This window comes from Dermochelys coriacea, chromosome 7, assembly GCF_009764565.3.
Source record: "Dermochelys coriacea isolate rDerCor1 chromosome 7, rDerCor1.pri.v4, whole genome shotgun sequence".
Taxonomy (NCBI): Eukaryota; Metazoa; Chordata; order Testudines; family Dermochelyidae; genus Dermochelys; species Dermochelys coriacea.
In genome coordinates, this window is record NC_050074.1 from 109,739,871 (window position 1) to 109,767,362 (window position 27,492).

Here is a 27,492-nt window from a genome sequence, read left to right on the forward strand (position 1 = left end):
GCCCTCCCGTTTCGGGTAGCTGCGGCCGGACTCAGCAACCTGGCGGGGAGGAGGAGAAGTGGTGGCGTAAGCCCAGCGCTCCCTGCGGATCTGGGCTTTCGCCACACACTTGGCCTTGCACTCCGGCAAGGAACAATCTGAAACGTAGCACTGTCTATGTTTATTCACTCCAAACAGGCCGATTTACTCAAGGTTTAAAAGGCCCCAACTAAACCCACCCAGGTTATCTGGGGCGAATCAGCTACTGCCGATTATCGCCCCGCTCAACGGGAGCGAACTGTGGCACCAGGCGTTTCAGAGAAGGGTCGGGGGATTTCCCATGTTCTCCCTAAAATGCCTGGTCCTTCCGCCGCTGGCCATGCTGGGAGTTATAGTCTTTTGCCTCCCATCCCTTCCAGTTTTCTGGGAATATTGAGATAGTCCCGCCTCCTAGAACTACAATTCCCAGAAGGCCGTGGGGCGACCTCAGCCACCTACCCAAGTCTTATCCTCTGTGACTACGACCCCCAGACGGCACCGCAGCGCCGTGGCGGGGAATGGGAAAGAGAATCCGGCCGGGGAGGGAGCGGCTGCGGCTGCGGCTGCGCAGTTCGCGGCTTCCTGAGTGGCTGGCGGCGGCGGCCATTTTGTAGTGCTGCCTTCCCTCTCTTGCTCGGACTGCAGTGTCGGGACCTGGCGCGGGGGCGAGACTGAGCGAGGGGAGCTGGGGCCCTCACCTTCTCTTCCCTTCTCAGTGCGCGGCGGAGCCCCCCCCCCCCAGCGCGCCCCCCCGGAGACAGCTAGGAACGGCCCTCACGCGCCGTGATGGAAGACGACGGGCAGCCCAGGACCCTGTGAGTGAAGAGGAGCGGGAGCCGGGCGGGGAATGGGGGCCCATGGGGACTTGCCAGGAGCAGCCCCCGGGTGGAGAGGGGCTTGGGGGACGCCGGGAGCTAGAGGGAGGATATGGGCGGCGGCGGGGGGGGATTCAGAGCGTGGCGCGGGACGGGCTGCCACAGCATGAGGGGCCTGGCCGGGGGGAGGCGGATATTGACGGGCGGGAGGGGGCGCGAGGAGAGACCGCGGAAACCGGAGAGAGGAAGGAGAACGTGGAAGATACTGACGGGAGTTGGGGTGGGACCGAAATTGCAAGAGGGAGGGAAGAGGAAGCTACAGAAACTGGGAAAGGGGGAGGAGAATTTGGGGGGGGGGGGAGAGAACACATAGCCTGGAGGAAGGCAGAGGATATTGACGGGGGAGGGCCACGGATGATATTGGGGAGCTGGTCCAGATATTGGAAGTGTGGGAAGGCGGAGGAGTAAAATACCGACTGGGGGGGGGGGGAGGGATGAGGCTATTGACTGGGAGGAGGGGAGGATCCGGTAACTGAAAGGCAAAGTGCAAAAATTGAAGTGAGGTAGGAGGAGGAAACTAGGTTGGATGATTCTGACTTTGGAAGGGAAGTGGAGAGCCAGAAGCCCTGTGAGTATAGAGGGAGGCATGGGAGAGATCCAGAATCGTGAATGGGGTGCATATTCAATGACGGACAATTTTGAGGAAGGCATGTTTCTTATTGTACTCTTGAGGCTAAGGGAAGAGTAGTAGGGTAGGCATATATGAAGGCCTGCTTTGTTGTTGCGACTAAACCCTCCCTTCACCCATGTGAATTGTCAATGTGGCAGAAGAATGCTCACAGCTACTCCAAGGTAAATGGATTTCTCATGGTTCTAGTTTGTGGTGTCATCAAACAGATGTTCATTGTTTCATCTTCTTTCCTGGGGTGAGGTGAAGACCATTGCGAAAGAGGATTCTTTCTCTAAATCTGGATGTTTAGAAAAGTCATTTATTTTTTTTTTCTCCAGTACTTATATAGTATGGTTTTTTGCTAGACACTGTCATGAGAATTCACTACATCTTGAGTCCTTGTGGCACCTTAGAGACTAACAAATTTATTAGAGCATAAGCTTTCGTGAGCTACAGCTCTAATAAATTTGTTAGTCTCTAAGGTGCCACAAGTACTCCTTTTCTTTTTGCGAATACAGACTAACACGGCTGCTACTCTGAAACCTACATCTTGAGTGTGTCAGTATGTGGTGATTTACTAAGAGCTTGAAGGTTTCCTTCTAAGCAAATGAGCTTAATCTTTAAAAAATGGGAGGTTTTGAATTGCTTAGTTTGTTAATAGTCTTATTGAAATCTGTTGTGCTTTTGTTTATGTTGGCATATTTTGTATTTTTAAGTTATATGGGAAGTACCTGGAAAGTATAAATTGGCACTTTATATGCATTTTAAAAAGTCTAAATAAAATAAGTTTTGTTCAGACTATTTTCAAATAGTTTATAAACTCAGCTCCCTCTGCCAGTTTTCTGAAGAACAGTATATATACTTCATGAAATACAAAAAACTCAGACTGTGTATGTGGACAAGAAAGACATTGCCCTTTTGCCTGTCTTGGGAAAATAGCTTTGAAATGGCCTGTGGGACCTAATTTGGGTTGTTAAGACACTTAAAAAGGCAGACTGAGTTGGGAATAAAATTGGTCTCTAACCAATTTTATTTTTCTAGGTGATATTGTCTGTCTCTTACCCTCGTCTTCCCCAATCCACAAAAGTTGGATTCAATTATTCCTGGTTTAACATAAGTTACCAGGCTTGCCTTTGCTCTTGGAGGTACATACTTTGAGTCCTTCTACCCCAAATAACTTTTAGAAATGGATATTGACTGCCTAAAAGGACTTGGAATTCACTTATAACAATGGTGAATAATCTTAGGATTTTTTTTTTTTTTTTTAGGTGGGGGAAGGAAAAAGAGTAAGGTGCACAGTGAGGTTTAATTTCGTTTATTTTTAATGAACAAGAGATACTCCTGACTTCCCCTCTAAAAACAAAAACACTTCTGGAAAAGTTGGAACTAGGCTGAGTTTTAAATGTGCTATGACTGCTGCTTCTGTCAAGTTCTGGTGTTGAGTTAGCCATTTATACTTTTGACTGAGGCATCTGGAAGTGAACTAGTTTAACCCTTAGCCATTTAATGACAAGATTACATTTGTGCTAAGATGTCTGAAATAACACCTCAGAAGAGCTGCAGAAGAAGATTGAATAATCACATATGATTATATCTCTGCTTAATTTGTCAAGTTAATATACAGTAAGTGCTTTTCTTAAAATAATAAAAATTTTCTTTTGCATAATATAAAAAATCCTGCTATAGAATTGCTTAGACATTCCAGTCACCTCTAGTTTTATCTGAAATACCAATAATGTTTTTAAATTTAGGATTCTCTCTTAAATCCTCATCTTGTGGGCGGTTGTGGTTGTTGTTGTTGTTGTTGTTGTTTGTTTTAAAGATTACTGGCCTATGTTAAGCTATTCATATATAACATTCATGCCTTTTCATTTGCATAAGATGCTCACTCACATCTAGTACCAAATAGTAGTAATGCACATTGAACTCTTAAGTAATTTTCTATAAAGTAAGTAGTAGGTATTTAATCTTTAAACCCAAATGACCAATTCTATAATCACGTGGTCAATAAAATAAGTGTCATCGTTTTGTGCCCATGCAGTATTTCACTTATTAGAGAAAATTTATCTCAGGAGTTCTCTTCTATTGCCACACTGGAAAATACTGTATGTTACTGTTTTTTCTCCTATAGACACCACAGCTATGGATCAAATGTTTTAATTGGCAAAAAAAAAAAAATCCAAAGTCATTAGGTCCTAAGTAATTGTTTTAAATATTAATTGCCTATAGTATTAACTTATTTTGCAGTATTTCAAGTGGTATTATATTGCTTTCTGGTGTTTAATGACTTTCTTAATGGTTCAAAGTATCTGAAATACTAGAAAATAAAGACCATTTAACCTCTCTCAGCAGGCTTTTATATAAATCTGAAAAAAATTATAGTTGGCTCACTTGTCAAAGGAAATGGTGGTATTTCAATAAATTATCAGCTTATTTTTATAATTCAGCATAAAATGGCAGTATGGTAAAGAAGAGAGAACTATGTTTACCTCTACAGTGCCTCATATAATGGTGTCTGGATTCTGATCAAAGCCTCTCCTTATTAACATTATATAGAAAGTAACAGCAAAAAAGTACTTTTGAATTGATTCTCAGTGCCACGCTAGTTGAGACTGAAATCACTAATAAAATATATTAGACTAACAAAAAATGTAATATAATTTTTGAGGCCTCAAAAGCTCTTTTGATAAGAGTGCTTTAGAACTTACTAATAACACATCTTGTTGATATGAAAGTTTGAGTTGGAATCAAACTTACTCTTGTAAATTCTGTCAGATCCTTATCCTTCACAAAATGTAGGCATTGAAGTCTTATTACTTTGATTCCCTGGGAAGCTAGAACGTGAGTCCTGCCAATGATCTGTACTCTGACTTGGGACTGCCCTTTTAGCACGCTAAAGTTGTTCGTTCTCCATATTAGCAGTCATCGAATAGTCACCACTGTACACAAAGGTGTTATATCACCCACTATGCCAAATTATGTATTTTGGAATATGGATCTGATCCATGGGACACTGAGATAAAACTCTTAAACTTTGAATCTCAAACTTCACTTAAAGCCAAGTCTCATAGATAAAAGTTATTTCTTTTCAATTGAAATTTTTTATAGATAGCTTCCATTTCTGGAAGCTACAATATGGAATTTCCAAAGCATTTCCTCTTTTCCTGTAGCTCACTAGCAGTGTCTGTGAGATGATGCCATCTGACCAAGTCAGAGAGTTGGAATTCATGTGAAATTTTCATCATATAACTTCCCCTTTTCTTACCCCTCCCCACAAACATTCAATAACCTCCTTTAAGGTAGAACCTGGAAGAACTTTGATGGGCCAAAAAGAAGTAGCTATGAACATAGCTGTCCTCACTTGCCTACTGTACAGCGATTTAAAAAAAAAAAAAAGTCATCCTCATAGAGCTCTTTTGATCCTCAGCCTAGTTGATTGTTAATGTACTCTGCTGTTAGGAGTTTTCTTCTTCTACCTTAACAGGATCTGTGAACCTCAGATATTGTTTCTTGGGGCTGGTTTTCACTATGGGGAGATCCACACTGCTGCAATCGATGCAGCGGGGTCGATTTAGTGGGTCTAGTGAAGACCTGCTAAATCAACCACAGAGTGTTCTCCAGTCGACCCTGTTACCTTAATCTTCTTGGGGAGCTGGAGTAAGTCAGCGGGAGAGCATCTCCCATCCATGCAGTTCAGTGAAGACATCGGGGTAAATTGATCTAAGCTATGTCAGCTCCAGCTATGTGAATAACACATAGGTGGAGTAGCGTAACTTAGGTCGACTTACCCCGGTAGTGAAGATAAGTCCTTGGTCTATAGTCATTGTCAAAATGTACTCTGTACATTCAGTAGTATAATGTCTTGAATTTCTGGTATCTGGTCTAGGTTTTTAAATTATTCCTATCAGTGTAGTATGTAAGTGCCACAATTTTATAGAGTGAACACACTGTACAAATATGTCAATATGCATGAAGCCACAGTATATTGATATCCCATGAATTAAGGAGACAGCCTAGAGAGGTATAGCCTTTTTCTACTGTATAATGTATGGTTTTGCAAAGCTGAAACTATTATCCTGTGGGCTATAATAATATAAAAAACTTGGAAGACCATGGAAGTAGTATTTTTAAAAGCACTTGCTTCGCTCCAAACTTCATATTGCATAGTTCTCCAAACTTAGTATTTTATAGTCTAAATAGATAGTACAATTTTTAAACTATGCACAATTTGTATTAAAAAACCTTTCTAGGCTGGCTGCATGTTACAAGTGGTTGTTTCCCTGGCTGTTGTGAAGTCATGAGTATATTGGCTTGCCACTCAAGCCAAGCTGGTGTTTTGTGGCTTCCCGGGAGTGGATTTTGGTAACATAAGACTTCAGTTCCAAAGGGGTTGAATGTCTTCCGTACCCTGGCTATTTGGCATATTCAAGTACTTTACACCAAAGTTGTTTGATATTTGTATTTTGTTTTAAGTCATCTTTGAATATACTGGGGGCAGTGCTAATATTAAGTACAAAGACTACATGAAATATTGAAGCTAAACTTTGATCTTTAACTCCCATTGACCCGAACTTGTATAAGTTTGCATGGCCAAATTGTTCACGTAGTTCTAAAAATCTGGACTTTGCAGATATTGCTATGCTATGTTATTTAACATTATATTACAGATTGGTCTGAGGGTACATCTACGCTAAAAACAAACAAATAACCACAACATCGAGTCTCAGAGCATGAGTCAGCTGACTTGAGTAATGGGGCTTGTGCTAAAGGGCTTAAAATAGCACTGTAGACATTCCTGTTTGGGATGGAGCCTGGGCTCTGAAACCCAGCTCCAACCTGAAAGGGAACATCTACACTGCTATTTTTAGCCGCATAGCCTGAGCCTAAGTCGGTCGAATTTGGCTCTGAGACTTGCTGCTGCAGTTTTTGTGTGTGTGTGTGGTATAGGTGTACTTGAGTCTACAGTACTGCAGTTTCAGAATGGTAGCAATTTGAGAATAGTGTTAACTGCTTTTGTATAACACTGAAAGCTGAAGGAAAACATACTACAATATAGAGTGATGCAATTATCTAAAATTCCATTTAGGGAATTTTTAAAAACTTGTTCTTAAGCCAATAAAGCATTACTCTTCCTTCAAATATAGGAGTTAGCTGACCCAGAGTAGTATTGCTTTTTTCCATAAGGAAGTAGCCTACAAAATGGCTGAAACATGAGTTTTATAGTAAGTTCTTAACCTTTTTCATAATTTTTTTTAGTAGTTATATAAACCTGGCTACTGTCCTTTTTGGAAATTTATTAAATTATTGTGGAGTAAAGCTTATGCTAATTCCTGAAGAATGATTTTTCTAGTTTCCTGCCAGCATGAAAGAGGTTCTGTTTTGTATAGTTTTTGCACAGTATTAATATACACCTTGGAATGATGCTCTTTCTGATATTTTACTATATTGCAAACATAATCTTCCCTCATTTCTTTGAGTCAATGGAGATGAAGCCAACCTGACTTCACTGTGTTTTTACATTCATTTTTGTGCAGCGCAATTGATGAGTGTGGATTATGTACACCATTTGGGAATTTGTTACCTTATACTGCTGCAGTGATAGCAGAGGATATCAAGTGCTCATTATGTAGGTCCTACAAAAATAATGGTTATTTCTTTACAAGGATTTTTATTTATAATCTCAAGGTTATTTTTTTTGTCTGACTCTAGTAACATCCTCAAAGATTAAATTTGGGTTCGGACTATGAATACTCTGCACATTTTTTAAACATTAAGTATTGTTTAGTCTATTTTTTAAAATTTAAACTAATTTTAGTATGGCATATATTTATGTAGTTTGAAAAGACAATTCATGTTGTTGTGGCTAGGTAACCTAGAAGAAAGTTCTAAGTCTTATGTTGCAATTCAGTGAAAGATGTGATATGTATTGGCAGCGGTGTTACAAGTAGTGACAGAAGTGTAGTTCTCAGTGTTTGTGTAGCTGGCTGCTATATATTTTTGTGTGTGTTTTATATATATACACACACACACACATATTTAAAAAAAAAAAAAGAAAGAAAAAGCCAAATAGCTGGTTTGTCTGGATAGCTTTTTTGAAAAAGTTTTTCAGTGAAATTTATTCTAAAATGTGAACCATTAGTTTCTGATAGTGAGTTTTCCCTACTATATATAGAATTGACTTTGTAAATATGCATGCATATTCTAAATGGGAAAGTCTATATCCAGCTGATATCTAAAAAAGTTATTCTGGACCCCAATTAAAATTTAAGACCTGGTTGAGAGATTAGAGAAACAAATATTTTACATTCACTGAAACAATAGTTAACACATACTGTCTTTAAACCTAAAAAGTTTTCTCTTGATTTAGATTTGTGTGGTACTGGTGCAAAACCAGTCAAGTATGTAGTGTTGATTTCAGCACCACTCGAGTAGAAGACTGACCATAGGGAACTATAACATTGGCAGAGAGTTTTTCAGTCTTTTCAAAGGTAATAAACAGATAAAAGGGAGTAAATGTAATTGTTTAAAAAGTGATTTTAAAGGTGTTTGGTGTTGCTCATTTGTTAGTTGAAGGAAGCAACTTTTCAAACAGACTTTAAATAGCTTTCGCTTAGTATATAGTGATATTCCTGCCTTCATTTTTACCCATATGTATTAAACTTCATAGTGAAGTTGTTTGAAAGTGATACACTAAAGCAAAGTGTCTGTGATTTAACAGGCACACTTGAATACTTAAAGTTTGGTGGCATTGTGATACTCTTAAGTTGTAAATATACCTACATGATGTGAATGTTCCTGTGCTCCAGATTTGAGACTTCATTGACAAACGAACATACTGAATATCATTGTACAAATTTTACATAGAAATTCAGTTCCAAAGCTGTACATTTAATTACTGAAATTTGATAATTCAAATTAGAAAATGTAGATTTTCAGCAGTTTTTCATAATATGGCTTTATCTTTTATGGAGGTGAATTCTAGATTCTCTAATAGCTTTCAGTATTGAAGAAAGTAGATGAACTTTCCTCTTGGAGTTTGAGTAGGAAACTTTTTTTCACCTGAAATTGACCAACTCGTATACTTTTAAATTTGGAATTGTCCCGAAGGTTGAGTAAGTACTAAAAAGTTCTTAAGTTTAAAAAAAAAATGTAATAGTGAGTATCAGAATGACTTTTGGTCAAAACTTGCAAGAGTGTATGGTGCATGTGTACTGTTTTTTAACACACTTACCCTTCCTCTGGAATTCTCAGTTACCACAACGGATGCCTAATGGAATACTCCTTCTCTGTACTACCCTCCAAGTTACATTTCTTGTTTGTGGGTGTGTTGTTTTTTCCCCCAAATGACTAGATGCAATAGAACCAAAGAATTGAGCTCTCCAACTATGAGATAATTTGTCATCTTCACGTTTGGCTGAGTTATATATCAATAAAATATTAAGAAATATGATGTTGGATATATAAAAGAATAATTTTTTCCTACCCTCCAAAGTAGTGTTAGGCAGCTATTCAGTGAATAGCAAAACTTGATTATAAACATCATTCCCAACTTGATTGCCTGTTCTCCCTTTTTGTTGCTGCTGACAAAAGTAATACTGCTATCTACTGTTATATGATTATTTCTAGTTTCATGATCTCAGTTGCATTGCCAGCCTTATAATTTCGGAAACTTGTTAATTTAGTAATTGTGAATAAGTTCATATGCAAATGTAAAGTATTTTGTTCAGTGTGGGATATTTAAAAGGAGGTTTTACATAGAAATCATATAATATGTTAAAATCTATTATAAACTTGAAGATAAAGTTGCTGGATTTAAAATATTGTTTATTTCCTTGTGTAGCTATGTAGGAAACCTCTCCAGAGACGTGACTGAAGTACTTATACTTCAGTTATTCAGCCAGATTGGACCATGCAAAAGCTGTAAAATGATAACAGAGGTAAGGCCTTCCATTTTCAAATGGTATCAAATATAGCATACTGGTTTTGCATTAAAATGCAGAAAATCAGATTGACAGCATATCTCTGCAACACTGGTGTATGATGGAATGTAGCTTTCTAGGAAAACTGTATTTGTAGATCCTTGCGCAGAGACAAATTTATACCTGCAAGGCTCTCCTGGGAACCTCAGCGACAAAAGGAGCAGAACGTGGGGCTCCCGCTTCCAGGACCCCGCGCAGGCAGCTCCTCTCCTCCTCTTCTGTACCGTCTCCAGCCCTGCCCCTGGCCCTTCCACGCAGCTATCTGTGTCTCCTGTCTCTGGGCGTGCGTGCCACTTGAACACACGAGCACGACCAGGAACACCTGCCAGTGAGCCTGGTACCCGCTCCAGTAGGTGGGGATGGAGACACTATAGCCGCACTGGCGGGGCCGCTGGCATGGGGCACTGGCTTCTGGGAGTGGCAGCCCCACATTCTACTCCTTTCGCTGCTGCGGTTCCTGTGAGAGCTCTGCAGTTCTGAAGATACTGATTTATATCTGCGGATATCCGCATCCGCGAGTATAATTTTGTATCTGCACAGGGCTCTATGTATTTGGACTCAATGCTATGCATGACTAAGCAGTTGTCATCTTGTGCTCAAAGGCTGTCATCTGATGCAACAGTTTTTGTTGCCATGTACTCTTTAGGAATAAGCTCCTTCCAAGACAGTCTTCAGCTTGTGTAATTGAGTATTGGCATCCTTTGGTTTCATGACACTTAATGGGATTTTCTAGCTCTGCAGACATTTTAACCCAATCTTTATAGTTCTACATTTTTAATAACCGTAGATGGTTAAATGGAGTTCTAGTAATCTACTGTAGATAAATTCTCAGTCACACATGTTCATTTCCTTACCCTGTGACTTCAGTAGCTGTCAATAAATAGTCTAGAATGGATGAAGGGTTGAGATATTCCAACATCTTTCACTGACCCAGGACTCTTCAGCCAGTCAACTCAAGAACAGACTAGTAATCTGACATCTATCTAATCTGAAAGAAAATAGATCAATAAGAGTAGAATCAGTGCCATTTTCTTAGTCAAATTACAGGTTTCACCTGTAATAAAATATCCAAATGTGCAGTACCCATTTATGGCCTTTTAAAGTGTGTGTGTGTGTGTGTGTGTGTGTGTGTGTGTGTGTGTTCAAAGTTCACCCTGAATTCGGTGGCCTGTAGTACCAAATTTAAATGCTTGCTTTTAGAAATTATTAACTGGCATCTTTGTCGTGTCTGAGTTTCAGGAATGCACATTGAGAGAAAACAGAAAATGGAATGTATAATGTTTCTGTTAGCGTGGTTCACTACAAACAGCATGCTAACACTTGTATTTTATATTGTATTTAATAGACTGCAAATGTCTGAATGTTGGTGGTAATTGCATTTCATTCAGATTTAGATTGAAATATTATGCTGGTGGTACAGTAGGTCAGTACAACAACCTTTAATTTGTGGAAATGCATTTCAAACCTAGTTTGGGTAATAGGTGCCTTAAAACATTTGTTCCCATTTGTACACCTTGAAAATGAGTACATAATTCACATTCAACTGACAGACTCTTTTCCAGAACTAGAATAGTGGGTGTATTGCAGGTGAAGACATGGCAAAACTATACTTATGTATACAGGTTGAGCTGCACCTGCCTATCCTGTCCTTCTCTCTAAAATCAGAGCACTTTTCATCTTTTCACGGGCACTAAACTAGCTCTCCTATTTAAGAGCTTCTTGCTCAAGACTTAGCAACTTATCTCTCATTTCCCCCAGTAGAGATAGTATTGAATGAGTCCATCTGTGATAGTGCATAGTTTCTTCCCCAGGACTAATTAGTATGCTACTTTCCTTTGCTCTCAGTTCTGTATTTCCATTTTTGTTATCCCGCTTGTAGAAGACATGGACCAAATAGTCAAAAAATAACTAGAGATTTTGGGTGCCCTTCTTGAGATGCCCTGAATGAGTGTGATTTTTTTCAGAGGGTGGCTGCTCAGTAATTTTTGCAAATGGGGACCCTTAAAGGTATCTTGAATTGGACACCCAAAAACAGAGGTACCCAAAATCACTCCTTAAAAGGCCCTTTCTTAGAAACGAGGGTGAAAATGGGGCAGTTTCTAATTGAAGAATAAACTCTAATACATGCACTATGGATCCTGAGTTTCTTCCATTCTTCCTCTTCCTGCAGCAGAAATGTGATGGGGGGAGAGAGAGAAAGGGGGCTTTAAGCCTCACTTGTATCTGGTATTCTGGGGCACCTGGGGACCTACCCCACTCCTGGTGGTTAGCGCAGTCTCATGGCTTTTCTTATTCTAAAATGTGCTTCCCAGGGCCCCCAGCCACATCCTGTCCTCCTCCTGACATGTCCCTATCACAAGGCCTGATAGGAGGGCCAGCGTAGAGCCCATATGTTGGCTCTGCACCAGTTGACAGATGCCCTGTACTGAGGGTGTTCTGGAGGGCTATTTCTGCCCTCTTTATTGTTCCTTAGCACCACTTTAGGGCCCGACTGTCCAGTTCTCTTTTGTCAATATCAGAGATGTGAGTGAATGACTGCCTTCCTTTATATCCCTCTCGAAACTATATTTGAGCACATATTATCCCTTAAATAGGCATTTCTTTGTATCTTATACTTTGTATATGAACCAACATATTGGCTAATAACGGTTAAAGCGGTGTGAAATAAAGACCCGATCTCCACATTTTTGCTGGCACTACAGGAGAAAGTGCTGCTGTGCAAGAGCACGGTGGGTTAGCAATTAATTTACAACAGAAATTTTCCTATACATTTGAAAGAAGGCAGAAGGCAAAATGGGATTCTTACAGTGAACTTAATTTTGTTTTAAATTAGCTATTTTTCAGAACTTGCTTTATGAGCTCTTTGGTCCTGGGATTGTTCATGCAATATCAGTAATGCAGATATCCCAATGTAAAACTCCCCAATTTAGTGCACGCTGCAAACATTTTTCACAAATGTTTCACTTAAAACCTAGTGTTTGAATTTCATACTGTAATGATGATTACGATTTGATTGGCTTCTCAAAGTCGTTGACTTTCTTTACATTTAATATCTCTGTTGTATTTAATAAAATGTTTAGCAATTAGTATTATTTAAAAGTGACCTGAAGGGCAGATGGGGCTGTTTGTACCCTTCTTTTTCCCTGCTTCAAAATGTCTAAAGAAAGTCCGACAGGTTTTTCTCCTTGATTTTACATTAGAAATTCAGGTCTTTCCAACCCCAGCAGTTCCTAGCATACAGTATGGATGATTGGAGACTACGTAGCATTATGATATCACAAGCATCGAGACTAAAACTTGACCACTTGTGAAGAGAGGATATTTAGTCACTTTTATACTTTACTATTAACTCATTGACTCCTTTAAAAGATATTTGCATCCAACTGTTGACAAGATTTAATATTTTCACTTGTTGGAACTAAGAGAGTTCCTACTCCAGGTTTCTGGTCTACCAAGGAGTCCTTTGGCAAAAAAAGGAAAGATTTTGTCAATCAGGAGGAGGAAGAAGAAAAACTTGGAGGGGATAGGAGGGAAATGATAAACCTTTCAGGCTTTCTTTGTATGTGTTAAAGATGCAGAATTTCCCAAACCCATTGTTCCCCTCTGCAGGTAACCTGGTATGTGTTAAGCTAAGTAGACTAATGCTAAATGAAGACTTAAAAAATGTATTTAACCTTGATAAGAAATGTCCATATTTTCCAGTATAATTGAAGTACTTTCAAAAAGAGTTGAATTTTAAAAATTCAATGAGTTCAATGTATTATATTCTTAATGTTGTTTTAAAGGTTATCTTATACTAATGAAATAACATTGTTAAAGTTTCTAGCTATAAATAATATTTTTTCCTGGATTTTCTTCTCAGCAACCCGATAGCAGAAGGGTCAACTCTTCTGTTGGATTTTCTGTTTTGCAGCATACAAGCAATGACCCTTATTGCTTTGTGGAATTTTATGAACACAGAGATGCAGCTGCTGCATTAGCTGCTATGAATGGGAGAAAAATTTTGGGAAAGGTAAGTTGTGTATAAAAATGCTAAGGTTTAAGAAATTAGATTTATGTAAAATATTTAAATTACGATGTGAAGAATTTCATTGAAAATGATCAATACATCCTCTGATGCCTTAAAAGAAACTCTTGTTCTCCTCCAAAAGAGAGAATTTGTGTAGGTTAATATTTGTAAGTGGCCTTTGAGTATACACTAATTTCTGGTTTTATGAATTTATGCTAAATCTTACATTTATTTTCAGGAGGTCAAAGTAAACTGGGCAACAACACCGAGTAGCCAGAAAAAAGATACATCCAGTAAGTAATACCGCAGTATTACACTGAAATATTTGTGTAGCGATTAGTGTAAAAATAGATTGCAGTGACAAATGTCTAAATATCATAGTATCTTACCTCTCATGCTGAGTTTTAATAGAAGAAATACTCACATTCATGTTTTACAATTGAAGTCTTGAAACATTCCCTGTATTTTACTCTGTTTTATAAATGGTGGAAACTAAACATAAGAATGACCATCCTGGGTGAGACTAATGGTCCATGTGGCCTAGTATCGTGTCTTTTGACAATGGCCAATCCCAGATGCTTCAGAGGGAATGAACAAAACTGGTCAATTATTGAGTGATCTATCCTGTCTTGTCCAGACCCAGCATCTGGCAGTTGGAGGCTTAGGGACAGCCAGAGCATAGGGTTGAATCCCTGACCATCTTGGCTATTAGCCATTAATGGACTTATCCTCGATGAACTTACCTAAATCTTTTTTGAATCCAGTTATATTTTTGGCCTTCACAACATCCCCAGCAATGAGTTCCCATAGGCTGATGATGCATTGTTTGAAGAAGCGCTTTTTTATATTTTAAACCTGCTGCCTATTAATTTCATCAGGTTACCCCAATTTCTTGTGTTATGTGAAGGGGTAAATAACACTTACTTTCTCCACACCATTCATGATTTTATAGACCCCGATCATATTCCCCCCTTAGTTGTCTCTGCTAAGTTGAACAGTCCGAGTCTTTTTAACCTCTCCTCATATGGAAGCTATTTTGTTTCCCTTCTCTCCTTTTCAAATTCTAATATCTTTTTTGAGATGGGGCAACCAGAACTGCATGCAATATTCAAGGTGTGGGTGTATCATGGATTTAATATAGTGTCATTAGGATATTTTCTGTCATTATCTGTCCCTTTCCTAATAGTGCTTAACATCCTGATAGCTTTTTGATTGCCGCTGCATATTGAGCACATGTTTTCAGAGAACTACAATTACTCCAAGATCTCTTTCTGGAGTTGTAACAGCTAATTTAGTCCCTATTATTTTGCATTTGTATTTGGGATTATGTGTTCCAATATGCCTAACTTTGCATTTATCAACATTGAGTTTCATCTGCCATTTTGTTGCCCAGTCACCCAATTTTGTGAGATCCCTTTGTAGCTCTTCACAGTCAGCTTTTGGCTTAATTATCGTGAGTAATTTTGAATCATCTGCAAACTTTACCACCTCACTGTTTACACCTTTTTCCAGACCATTTATGAATATGTTGAAAACAGCACTAGTCCTAGTACAAATTCTTGGGAGTCCCTGCTATTTACTTCTCTTCACTGTGAAAACTGAACATTTATTCTTACCCTTCATTTCCTGTTTTTCAACCAATTGCTGATCCAAGTGAGGACCTTTATCTCTTATCCTGTGACTCCTTACTTTGCTTAAGAGCCTTTGGTGAGGGAACTTGTCAAAGGCTCTATGAAAGTCCAAATACACTATATGCACTGGATTCCCCTTGTCCACATGTTTGTTTGACACCCACAAAGAATTCTAATAGATTGGTGAGGCATGATTTCTCTTTACAAAAGACATGTTGACTTTTTCCCAACAAATCATGTTCATCTGTGGCTCTCATAATTCTGTTCTTTACTATAGTTTCTACCAATTTGTCTAGTACTGAAGTTAAATTTACTGGTCAGTAATTGCCAGGATCACCTCTAGCGCCTTTTTAAAAATCTGAGGTGGAGAAGCTAAATTACTGTTGAATGTCTGATGGAATCCTTGAATTAAATTTCCTGGAAGTTGCTGGATTCCAGTTCTTTGCTCCGACTCACTTTCTTAGAAGTATGCAAGGAGTTAAATTACTAGATAGCAGTTACAAAATTTGATTACATAATGCTTTATTTGCAGATCACTTCCATGTATTTGTTGGGGATCTAAGTCCAGAAATAACAACAGAAGACATCAAGTCAGCATTTGCTCCTTTTGGTAAAATATCGTAAGTATCATAATCAATACTGCAAACATCATTTCAGGGAAAACTAGCATAAATTTGTTTTTTGTCTGAAATAGTATATCTTCATCTTTTTGCAGATTATGTGATAAGGTTTTCATTATATTAGGGTGGGTGGTGAGATGTCTTCATTTCAGGTTGTGCATCACATGTTTGTAAATACAGTTAATGAATTAATCCAATCTAGTTGAAAGCAGTATGCTTTCAACCTAATTTACATATAAAGGTCATTGCAGTTTTTAATTGAATAACCAGAAAAATAGCAAATCAACAGCTTTTGTTAGTGTAACTAATTTTTTTGCTTAGTGTTTGTGTGCAGAATAGTGATTTCGAAAATTACAAGTGGTGTGTATTCATCAGACTTGCCTATAGGCAGTATAGGAAAGCAGATAAATACCAAGGTATAATTTTGAGATGCAGTAAGTGTAGCTAGTTGTAAAACTTAGCTAGGTTGTGAACGTATCTTGTATAAATGTTTTTTTTTTTTTTTCCCCTGAAGTATGAAATAACTTTTCAATTAATTGAAGGGGGGTTAAGTTAAAAGTGCTATATTTCAATGAAAAAATGCTGTTTATATTTGTGCACACTTCTGTCAGTTAAGGGATAAATACGTATCTATTATATATTTGAGATTAGATTTCAAAACATCTATTGTGTTTTAATTGAATATGTTAAATATTACAAGAATTCTTGAAGTGCTAAAGCATGTATGTCTCTTTGAATAAGGTAGTGGCTTCAAAAAGTACATTGATCTCATATCGCTTTCTTTTTAAAATCCTTTTAAAAAAAAAAAAGTTACACGTGAACTTTTTGTGCTACTTTACAGGACTATATTTCTGCTAAGAACAAAAATTCTCATTTTTCTTGCTCTGTACACTTTAAATGAACCATAAACCTTATTTCTTATCTTCTGCTATTTTGTTGTTTACTTTGCTTTTTATCTATAAATGTGGTAAGTAATACTGTTTAAAAATCAATATAAAAAGAATACAGGTTTCTATTTCTCAGTCTATATTTATACCTGAGACCTGCAGTTTTTCTAAAGTCCAAGTCACAATTAAAAGTAATAGCATTCTGGTTATTTTGCAGAATTGCTCATAAGAATGGACAGGATCTTGAAGGCTAACTGCAAGGAACTGTGCACACTGGAACTCAGTTGTAGATTTTTTCTCATTTCTATTTATTCTTATTATACATTATTTATATATACATATTTTAGTATTTACATTTTAACATTCTATATTCAGTGCAGTTCTATATTTCCAATCATTTTAACTTACTCACTAAAAATTTCTGTGTAAATTTGTTGTTTTCGTACTGGTGTGCTTAGCATTGTTGTTAGTTTTATTATCCTTTCTTAAATTTCTGAAAATGTCAATTTTTCAAAATTTACAGCTGCCCAAACTCCAAAATGATGGTAGAGAATTGACCAAGAAAAATAAAGAAATCTGTTAACCAGGCCATGTATGCCTTTTAATTCCTATTTTTTTTCCTCTTTTTCAATTTTTTAATATTTCATATATTTTGTATCACTAGGCAGAAGACATTTAACTATTTAGAAAATGCATGGTAAAGTAGATAGAATTGTTACAGTAATTTATAGAACAGTAAACCTTAGAGGACCCTAGCTAATAGAATATTAGAAAAGGAAACTTTGTTCCTTTTTAAACTTCGAATTTGAACATTTTAGTTTTAGCCAGAAGAGGTTATGTGGATAGGTTGCATGTTTATTACATGTTGTTTTTTTTTGTCCTACTGCTTTTTTCTAACAGGTAAAGAAGCAATAGGGAGAGTTCAGGAATGGCTATAGTTTTAGGGCTAACTGAATTTATAAAAAAGAAAAACAAATATGCTCACAATACAGTGTGTGTGGTTCCTTTTAGTTTTTATTTTGAAGGTTAATAATAATTCCCTCATATAGCTGTGCTTCTTTTCACAGGGATGCACGGGTAGTTAAAGATATGGCAACTGGAAAATCAAAAGGCTATGGTTTTGTATCATTTTATAATAAACTGGTGAGTAACCATGCTGCAGGAATAATCTTTATATAGACCAGTATTTATGCAGAGCAGTTATTAAAGAGACTTGAAGTCCTCTGTATTTATTAAAAAAAAAAAAAAAGGTTGAAAATTTCAGGTTCTAATCATGTCAGTCATCCTGCCAATTTTTGTAATTTTACCAGTAGTTTTTTTCCATTTTTTAAAAAAAAGTTTTTCCCCTCCTCTTTTGCTGTGATCCCTTTCCTAAGGATCCCTTTCCTAAAGGAAATGAATTGATTATTCAGGGGAAAATATTGAAATTGACTATAAACAAAGTACTGTCAAACAAAAGGTAAACATACAGTAAAAGTGAAGAGATTTTTTTCCCCCTGTAATCTTAAATATAGTAGTAATGGATAAAAATATTCCAGACAGAAGTGACTTACGTTGACTATCCCTTTAATAGGCTTGCTAAACTTTTATTTTTTAGAATTATATTAAATAGTGTCCATAGTTAATGATACAGCCTCACTATTTATGGCAACAAGGTGCTTTTTATAAAGAGTAATTTTAAGTTATACCATATGTTAACTAGAATATCTGAGAACATATTGTGAAACGAATTGCCCACACAAGATAGCTATGAGAAACAGAGCTATTTTTATACAGAAGTACTTGAGGGATTGTTTACATAGCTCCTCCATATTGCCTTCCTAAGCTCGTTCTGTGTATTGAAAAAGAGACAAATGTACAAATATTTCAGGGGCTCGGAATTATAACACATGTATCTAGTGCTTTGTTGTTGGAAGTATTTTACGTTGTTTTTTGTCATTTTTGTAATGTTTAAATGAAGTTCAGTAATTTCATAGTTAAAAGGACATTCCATGATGAAAATAATATTAAGAAACCTTGGTTTATTAAAATTGAAAACACTGAAACTCTAGTTTACATTTTACCACTTATGCTTTGTCTAACTGGCATTCCTTAGTACAGACAGCAAAAGTAGATATGTCTTTTTTTATTTTCTGATTCTCATGCATTATCATAAGGTTGTTTAAGCATTTTTTCTGCAGGGCTGAAAACCGAGACGATTTATATACACGTAGAGCCTAAATTACTTGATTGTTCCTTTTTAAGAGTGTACCAGTGAATAGTAGAGTGCAGTTTGGAACTTGGTATTTCCTTAGTGTTAAATAAGAGCACATAATTTTGTACCAGATATTTTAATTAAAAAAAAATAATAATAAAACCGTTAACTGATAGGCTGGGTTTGTTACTTTCTTGAGTGGTGGTCTCTGTAGATCAGCCACTGCTTATTTTGAGTGTAAATAAGTGTTTTAAAATTACTTCTAGCATGTGTCCGCCTACTCTTCTCTGGTATCCCTCCCTTTCTCTATCACATTTGAGTCTTATTTTCTTCCGAAAATATGGAACACTTAGAGCCAGTCCTACGAAGTTCTGAGTACTTTGTGCTTTTCTCTCTTGAAAGTGCTCAGCACACTGTAGGACCACGATTATCTCATCTGCTACTGTTCCTGCTTTTGTCTTAAGTTCCTCCCAATTTTCTCTGATTCATCCCCGCATATTCTCAGCTTTGCACCTTGTAGTTAGGGAGATGGAACCTGTTCTAGCCCCATGACTTTGAAACAGTCTTCCAAACTGTGTGCCATGTGACCCTGTCTCCTCCTTCAAAGTATCTGCATTCAGTGGTGCACTTGTGAATTATGTCTGAATTAAGCTGTTCAGGCTATGGACTGTCTATTTTCCATGTTATGGCTCTGTAAATGTTGGACTGCATTTAGAGGTGATAAAAGTTGAATACCATGAAGGGGCAAACGGGAGGCTGTAGCAGGAAAAATGGGTAATAGGAGGTTGTTAGGTTGGGTGATAGAGAAGGTGGGGTAGACCTCAGCTTTGCAAATTCCTCTTATTTACAGTTCTCCCTTCTCAGAATGTAGTATTTCCTCTTACATCACCATTTACTACCAACATTTAACCAATATGCAACCAAGTTGATGATGGTTTTGAACATGAAGATGCAATACCCTTTTGCAGTAATTCCTTCTTGATACATAATTTGTCACACTGGAAATCTCTGGGTCAGAAATGTATTCATTATGAATATTGTAGATAAAGCAGTAAGATCAAGGAAATTCATAATTATGAAAGCTTTTCTATATCCAAGTATAATAGGTTCTTGTTACTTTCCATCTGTTTCTATTAATGCTTTTTTTGCATACTACATTCCCCATATAGTTATTGATAAGACTAAATTATAGTATAATTTGAGCTTTGTATAACTAAACTCTTATATTTTAGTTTAATTTATTTTAGTTAAGATTGCTTTTGGTAATCGTATAACATTGATCAGGAGATCACTGGGAATTCAATTATAGGCTTTGTTTTTGTTTGCTTGTCTAGCTATAGTATCTTTGCTATATACATGACTTCGATTGTCTTCTGTTGTATATTCTGTGCATTGGAAATAGCAGTTCAGTAGTGAAGTAATTTTTTCATTACTGGATTTTGTTGTTACTGCAGAATTTTATGATTAAGTTGCTTTAATATATTGCCCCAAATCTTGAAAACTACAATAACTTTATTAGTAAATGCATCCGATGAAGTGAGCTGTAGCTCACGAAAGCTTATGCTCTAATAAATTTGTTAGTCTCTAAGGTGCCACAAGTACTCCTTTTCTTTATTAGTAACTGGTATTGCTGTTATATGTAAATTAATCCCAATGACAAATGAGTACGTTTTCAAAAGTAGTAGGCTTGCCTATCTTCTCTCCTTGTCCATGCATGTTGAATGAGTCTTAATTCTGATGTCCTTCAGGATGCAGAAAATGCAATTGTGCACATGGGAGGCCAGTGGTTGGGCGGCCGTCAGATCAGAACTAACTGGGCAACACGAAAACCACCTGCTCCTAAAAGTACACAAGAAAGTAAGATGCTTGTATTAATCTTTTATTAGCTCTCCAGCACATGTATTGTTATGCTGGACTTTACAATGTTCAGTGAACAATACACTTAAGCCACCAAATTCACTTAACTTGTAATTTAGTATGTGTTTGACTCCCAGATATTCAGGAATAAAAGGCCTATATCATTTAAAAATATTAAATCATTATCTATCTTATTTTTCCTGTTGATTTGTCTTAAAATATTGAGCAGATTTGTCAAATGTATAATTTTGTAATTGTATAAAAATTATTGAAAAGCAGATCCTGTTTTAATGTTTGAAAATGACCTTTCTATGTATAGATAGCACGAAACAGCTGAGATTTGAAGATGTAGTAAATCAGTCAAGTCCAAAAAATTGTACTGTTTACTGTGGAGGAATTGCCTCTGGACTAACAGGTATGATTCACTTTTATTGAGGGTATGGGGGATGTGTTAAACAACTAATGGGTTTGCAGCTCCAAGGTTGCTAATGAATTGGTTGAAAATATCATCTGTTTTAGATCAACTTATGAGGCAGACATTTTCACCATTTGGACAGATTATGGAAATAAGAGTTTTCCCCGAAAAAGGTTACTCATTTGTCAGGTAAGGCTGTTAAACTAAATCTGATTGTTCAATATATTAGTATTTCATGTATTGTTCTGTAACATGTACTTTAATTAGCAGTGCTGTTAAATTAAAAGCTCTCACTTGCAGTATACATTGGAGAAATTGAAGCTTTAAAGGTTATGGGCATTTGCTCCTCAGAAAATAAAGGCTTACGAAGGCAGCCACGATTTGGTGCAAGATTTTTGCATTTCTTATTATTAGTTGTCTGAATATCTGATTTATTTTATTTTTTTGGTTATTGATTTGCTAGTCATTGGGGGTGAGGTTGGGTCAACCCAAAACAAAACATTTTAAACTTTCAGCAAACTGAAAAGTGGAAAAAAATAAATAGAACCCCAAAACTTGTTTAGATTTTGAGTTAATAAAAATGAAATGGAAGTAAATTTCTAAACAAAGTTTTGGATTTCTTTTAAAAACTAATTTTGGTGAATTAACACGTTCACATGTTTCGATGGACCCAAATCTGTATTTGGGGAGAAGGAGGAAGAGAGGGGAGGAGAGTTTCAGCCAACAATTTTTCACCCAGCTCTACTTGTGATGTATGCATGTAGTCACAGTTCTTTAAAGTAATAGCGCTATCAATTATAGTAAAACATAGTGTTCATTTCTATCTTATCTCTAGGTTTTCAACCCATGAAAGTGCAGCACATGCTATTGTTTCAGTCAATGGAACTACAATTGAAGGACATGTTGTTAAATGCTATTGGGGTAAAGAATCCCCTGATATGACTAAAAACTTCCAACAGGTAACATTTTAAATCTATTTTTAGTAGTTTGTGTTTTTGCATAAGCCAGCTATGTTATGTGTAAGACCATTATCTCTCCCCATTGATAATTAATAATTTATTAATAATGTAATAGAGTTAGTGAAATTGCATGGTCTGGTCTTTTCAGTAGAACACATTGCGGTTCGCTACCAGGTTGGGCTTGCAGCTTTATCGGAACATAACTTCTTGTATGATTCAAAATGAGAAGCAGCTTTGGGAAATCTCTGAATTCTAGCTAATTGAGCTACTGAAGACTAGCTCCATCCCCAGTCAAATATTTTATGGTGCTAATGAAACCTTAAATTCCTTATTGCAAAGGCAATTCTTTTTTCAGTAATTAAAGCAAAGAATTGACTCCAGCGGTATCATAACTCCGTAGATTAAGGTTTTGCCCTTGCCAGCAAACGTAAAATTTAATATGTCTGTAGGAGTTGTACTATGACCTGTTTTTTTGCCTAGGTTGACTACAGTCAGTGGGGGCAATGGAGTCAAGTCTATGGAAATCCACAGCAGTACGGGCAATATATGGCCAACGGATGGCAAGTACCATCTTATGGAATGTATGGTCAAGCATGGAATCAACAAGGATTTGGAGTAGAGTAAGTGATTATACTTGTTTCAGATATTTTAAAAAAGGTGTGTTGCAGTTCTCCAAAAATGTTAAAACTCTTCAGTGATCCTCACTTCAGATTAATTTGGTATCAGGAGTGCTCTTGCTTCAAGCCTTTCCAGCCAAACCCTCTTCACTAGGAAGCTTAAGTCTGTGTGTTGAATCTCATGCTCAGGAGTTATTCAGTGCATTATGATATGCACTTGTTTAAACATTTTGTGTATATTGATGTTCTGAGATAAAAAATGGCTGGTAGACACATTTTGCTTCCTTGGTGGACTCTGAGTCTTGATTCAAAAGAATTTAGCAGATTTGCAATGCTCTTGGATGGCGATTATTTTAGAAAACCAACACAAAAACCAACAACCTGTAGCTGAGAGCAGTCACAATGCCATGTAACCCAAAAGCATTTACCTAAGTGGCATACTAACTCTGAAGGGCATGGACCGCATAAATGATCATTCATCGGCTCTTTAGAGTATTTAAAATATATGTCCAGAACAGTTTTTTAAATGTTGTCTTAATTTTGTAATATTCTTCTGAGGATTTCACAGTAATATTTTTCACTGCTGACTTATCAGCATGTTCCCACTCTCCCACCCAGATGTGTCTCCATTATGTTTTCGTTTTTTATACTTCTGCATCAGTGATGTTGATAGAAGTTTGCACAGCTCTTGGAATAATAACTCTTGCTGTAAAATCAGTGGAGAAGTTCATATTGTTTGTCTGTACCCAAGTGTGTTTCTTCAGTTAAGTGGCTTCAGACTGATTATGTTGCATTTGAAATAAAGCCAAAGAAGCTTGAGTGTGGCTATAGGAAGAATTTATGTTTAAGTACTACACAAAATCTATCTAATTTGATTAACGTATTCCCTAAATACTATACTTAAATCTTCCTTGCATTGAATATTAATGGAAAAGGTGCAATACATACTGAGTTTATAAAATTAAGTTGCTCCAAATGCTGACAAGTTGCCAAGCCATCATCTCCTGTAGATAAGAAAACTGTACAGGGTCCAGAGAGCTCTTGAAAATAATGGAATATTTCTTTTCCATCTGAGACAAACCAAATTGTTTTGTTTAACTTGAATGGGGGGGGGCATTTAAAATTGATTTCTTTTAATAATTCCCTTTTATGTATTTGAACTATACCTTTCTGCTTTGGAAGCTAGTAGGTAGGTTTATTGGCTTGTGGTTTTTTCCAGAAGCAGGCACGTTTTAGGAGAAGAACCAGTTTTAAAATCTTCCTGTATGTGCATTATTTTTGTGAGAAGTTAGGAAGCTTTTGACCTTGGCAGGAATAGAAGGTAACAGAAGCAATATCAGATTTTTGTGTCTCTGTAAATAACTTGATTGGCTTGCCTTTTTTTGTTTGTTTTGTTTTTTAAAGCCAATCTCCATCTGCTGCCTGGATGGGTGGATTTGGTGCTCAGCCTGCCCAGGGACAAGGTGCTCCTGTAATACCTAACCAAGCTGGATATGGTATGGCAAGTTACCAAACACAGTGAGCAGGGACTCTGTTTAAACGTGTGTATTTCATGATAGGCTTCAGTTTCCAGTGATACTCTGAAGACTGGAATGTAGACACCGGAAGAAGAAAATATTTATTTTAAAAATGGAAATGTTTGGAACCTTTAGCACAGCTTTGCTTTGGTGAAGAACACACGTCTTCTAGTTCTGCCTTTTTAAGTTTTTGTTCATGATGGATATGAACCTGTTTTTTCTTTGTGTACAAAAACTAAAATAAAGTCAATAAAGACAATTCTGACTACAAATTTTGATATAGTAGGATAAATGGCTAATGAATTTGATCCTTAGATTACCATTCCATTTGTTTTTGTTCTGTCTGCAGTGTTTTACATCCCTGTGCTTTTTAAGAGAAATGACATTTGAAATACAGTAAGCTGCTTTCAGTTAAACACATCCTGAAATTTAACTGTGGACCAGTCATTACACCCTGTAAGACAGTAGTGGTTTTTCAACAAATATGAGGGCATCATTCAGAAAACATACATGCTCTTGGAAAAAAATTTTTTTTAAATATTTAATTTTTCTATATGCTTAAAGAAACTGAAGTCTGATACAAAATAAACTTTTTCAATCTAAGCTGAAAAACATTACTGTCTGAGTTATTTGAGCAAATTTTGCTGTCCACATTCAGGCACGTACTAAAACTTTTCAAATCTGGTTTGCTTTTTAAAACTGTAGTAATTGCATTTAATTTTGAGACGCAAAAATGTTTTTGCAAGTATGGTGTTTGTATTAGTCAGGCAGTCATACTTGTGCTTTTTTACATAAAGTTTGAAGGCTACACATTGTAAATATTTAATAACTACAATGTTTCAAAAGCATGCTCAAACATAGAAGTAGCTTGTAATTATTCAAAGTAATACCTAATATACTCTACTGCTTTAAATGCAGTAGACTGACAAGAATGTGCAAGACTGACATTTCCAAAGTTGGCTATTATGTAAAGTTACATAAATTACTATACAAAGAGCCTTAATTTTAATTTCATAAATCTTTAATGCATCACCTTTTTGTCATTAGAAATCTGAATTTTTTGCTTTACATTATCGGGTATGTAAATACCTTCGTTAACAACCTTGTAAGCCTATTTCAAGGTTATTATAAGTTGTATAGTATCTTGAGTGTTTTGAAAAATCTTGGGATGTTTTTTAAGTCTAGAAATATTTTGCCCAAGGATTTTTTAACAAGATTGTTAAAAACGTCTTATTTTACAGAATATTCAATGTGCCATTTGGTAAATGGAGATGCAGTTGAAACAGTACACTGAGTTGTGACTTATTTTTAACTAAAGTTTTTGTCTTTTTGGGTGGTTTGCATGTGATGAACCTGTACAGAGGTTGGGTTGTTTGTGTACTGAGTGTGTAAATGGATAAATCATGAAGATGTTTAAATGGTATACTTGGGTTATTTCTGAATTATTTTATGGATACATTGATATAAACTGCCTCAATAAATTTGAAGTTGAAAATGAATGTAAGTTAGGTATAAGTACTGTGTTTTACCTGTGACAGCTAGGGGGTGCAAATGTTTCAGCTGTATATTTGAATACACTGAGACAAGCACTGATTTTAAAAAGCATATAGGACATGCTGTGATAGTCCAGTGAAGTAAACTTGTATTAAAAATGGATTGTTTGTTCTAAAAGGTTTACAATTCCAGAAGGAAGTCTGAGAATCCTGATATTTTAGTCTGTTCTATTTCTTTCATAGATATTATTTTAGTTTCAAGTTAGAATAGGATTTTGAAATAGAAAATTGCTTTATTATAAATCTATCCAAGTAGTTAAAATGACTACACATATTACTGTTTTAGAGAATCAAATGATTTATTCATTCCTCTTGCAGCCAAATCACTTATAGAACCCTTATCTCTTGGATCAAGTTGAAAGGAAGGAGTTCTAACAGAAACTAGACAGTGAGCTAAATTATACCTGCAGATACATATATGCAACTTTTGATGCACACCTTATGCATGCAATGGTGTCTGGAATCAGTGTGGAACCCCAAGTGCTTCTGATGGCAGAAGTTGGCCCTTTATCTCTCTGTTTCTCCTTTACCTGCTGTTCTACTCAAGCTAGAAATTTGTCTAAATTTTGTATATATGTATATCTTTAAGCGAAGATCGGCTAATACATTGTAGTCTATAAATTTCACAAATAAGTCAGGCTTTTTATAATGCTTATCTGGTTAAAAAAAATATTTAATGAATCATGAGTTATTTGAATTTGCAAGTTACTTTAAAGTTTGTTGTTTGCTTCCATGTGAAGAGTAGGGTTTCTCCTTAAGGCTAGGTGTTGGAATATAACTAAAGCAGTAAAATGTTGATGATGTGTTTTGAGTTTGTACTGTGACTTGAGCAGTATGCTCTTTCATGAGTTTACTCAATATTTAGATGTTGCAGGTACATCACCACATAAATACCCAACTGAAATTGGGAAGAAAACTAAGGCCTTGATCCTGCAAGATCTCAGCACACAGATCTTCTTAGAAGTCTGATATGGCCACTGCAGGACTGGGCTGTAACTGATGTCTCTTCTCCTCCTCCTGAGAGCCACAGTATTCTTCTCTCTCAGATAATTAATTTCTTCTAATGGTTTCTTTTTTATGCAGCTTTTTAATACTGATATTTCTTTGCAGAATACTCAAAGTACAGGAGTCTCCAGTGTCTTTAGACTAATGATTCCATAGTATTGTGAGGAAGAGTTTTTATACTTTGATTGCTTTCTTCTCAATAATGTTCATAAATACACCAATGACAGTTACCTTTTTTTTTTTTCACCAAAGAGCCTCTTGCACCATTTTGTTTTTATGAATGACTATGTTGTGATCCACCATGCTCTCCAGTTGCCGAAGTCAACCACTACATTACCCACTAGGATTTTGGATTTCAAACAACATTGAGTTTTCGTGGCTGAAGTTGAGGCAAGGCTGTAATCAATGTTTTCAGAAAACATTTAAATAAAAGGAAAAAGTTATAAATGGTTTATCCTGTATTGTCATTTAAGTTGTCCTGCCTCTACCTCTTACTGCAATAATACAAGACTATCCTTGTAAACTATGTGCATGCATTTATGTGTATAAGGTATTCTATATACATATAATTTTCAAATATTTATTTCATACAGATCACTGTTAAATACGTTAATGTCACAAAGTTTAAAGTTGCACATGAACCCTAACTCCTGCCTCCTTGAGCATATCAATTCCAATAGTCTTCAGTTACTGTCTTTTTCTGCTGGACCGTCCCATTTTTTGTTCATTGTGAAAGGTTGATGAGA

General features: G+C 36.5%; 1 protein-coding gene across 2 annotated transcripts; it reads left to right on the forward strand.

Moving 5' to 3' along the window:
* Positions 1 to 284: 284 nt before the first annotated feature.
* On the forward strand, positions 285 to 27,198 carry TIAL1 (TIA1 cytotoxic granule associated RNA binding protein like 1). Of its 2 annotated transcripts, XM_038409253.2 has the most exons (12): positions 285 to 833; positions 9,344 to 9,440; positions 13,345 to 13,494; positions 13,730 to 13,784; positions 15,655 to 15,742; positions 17,697 to 17,772; positions 20,572 to 20,680; positions 21,000 to 21,095; positions 21,200 to 21,284; positions 21,931 to 22,054; positions 22,535 to 22,674; positions 24,076 to 27,198. In XM_038409253.2, the coding sequence occupies exons 1-12, from the start codon at positions 805 to 807 to the stop codon at positions 24,191 to 24,193; spliced, it is 1,167 nt and encodes a 388-aa protein (XP_038265181.1). In that variant the 5' UTR covers positions 285 to 804; the 3' UTR covers positions 24,194 to 27,198. The 2 variants fall into 2 exon arrangements, with proteins under 2 accessions (XP_038265181.1, XP_038265184.1); XM_038409256.2 differs by lacking the exons at positions 285 to 833; positions 9,344 to 9,440; positions 13,345 to 13,494; positions 13,730 to 13,784; positions 15,655 to 15,742 and adding an exon at positions 17,147 to 17,221.
* Positions 27,199 to 27,492: the final 294 nt, after the last annotated feature.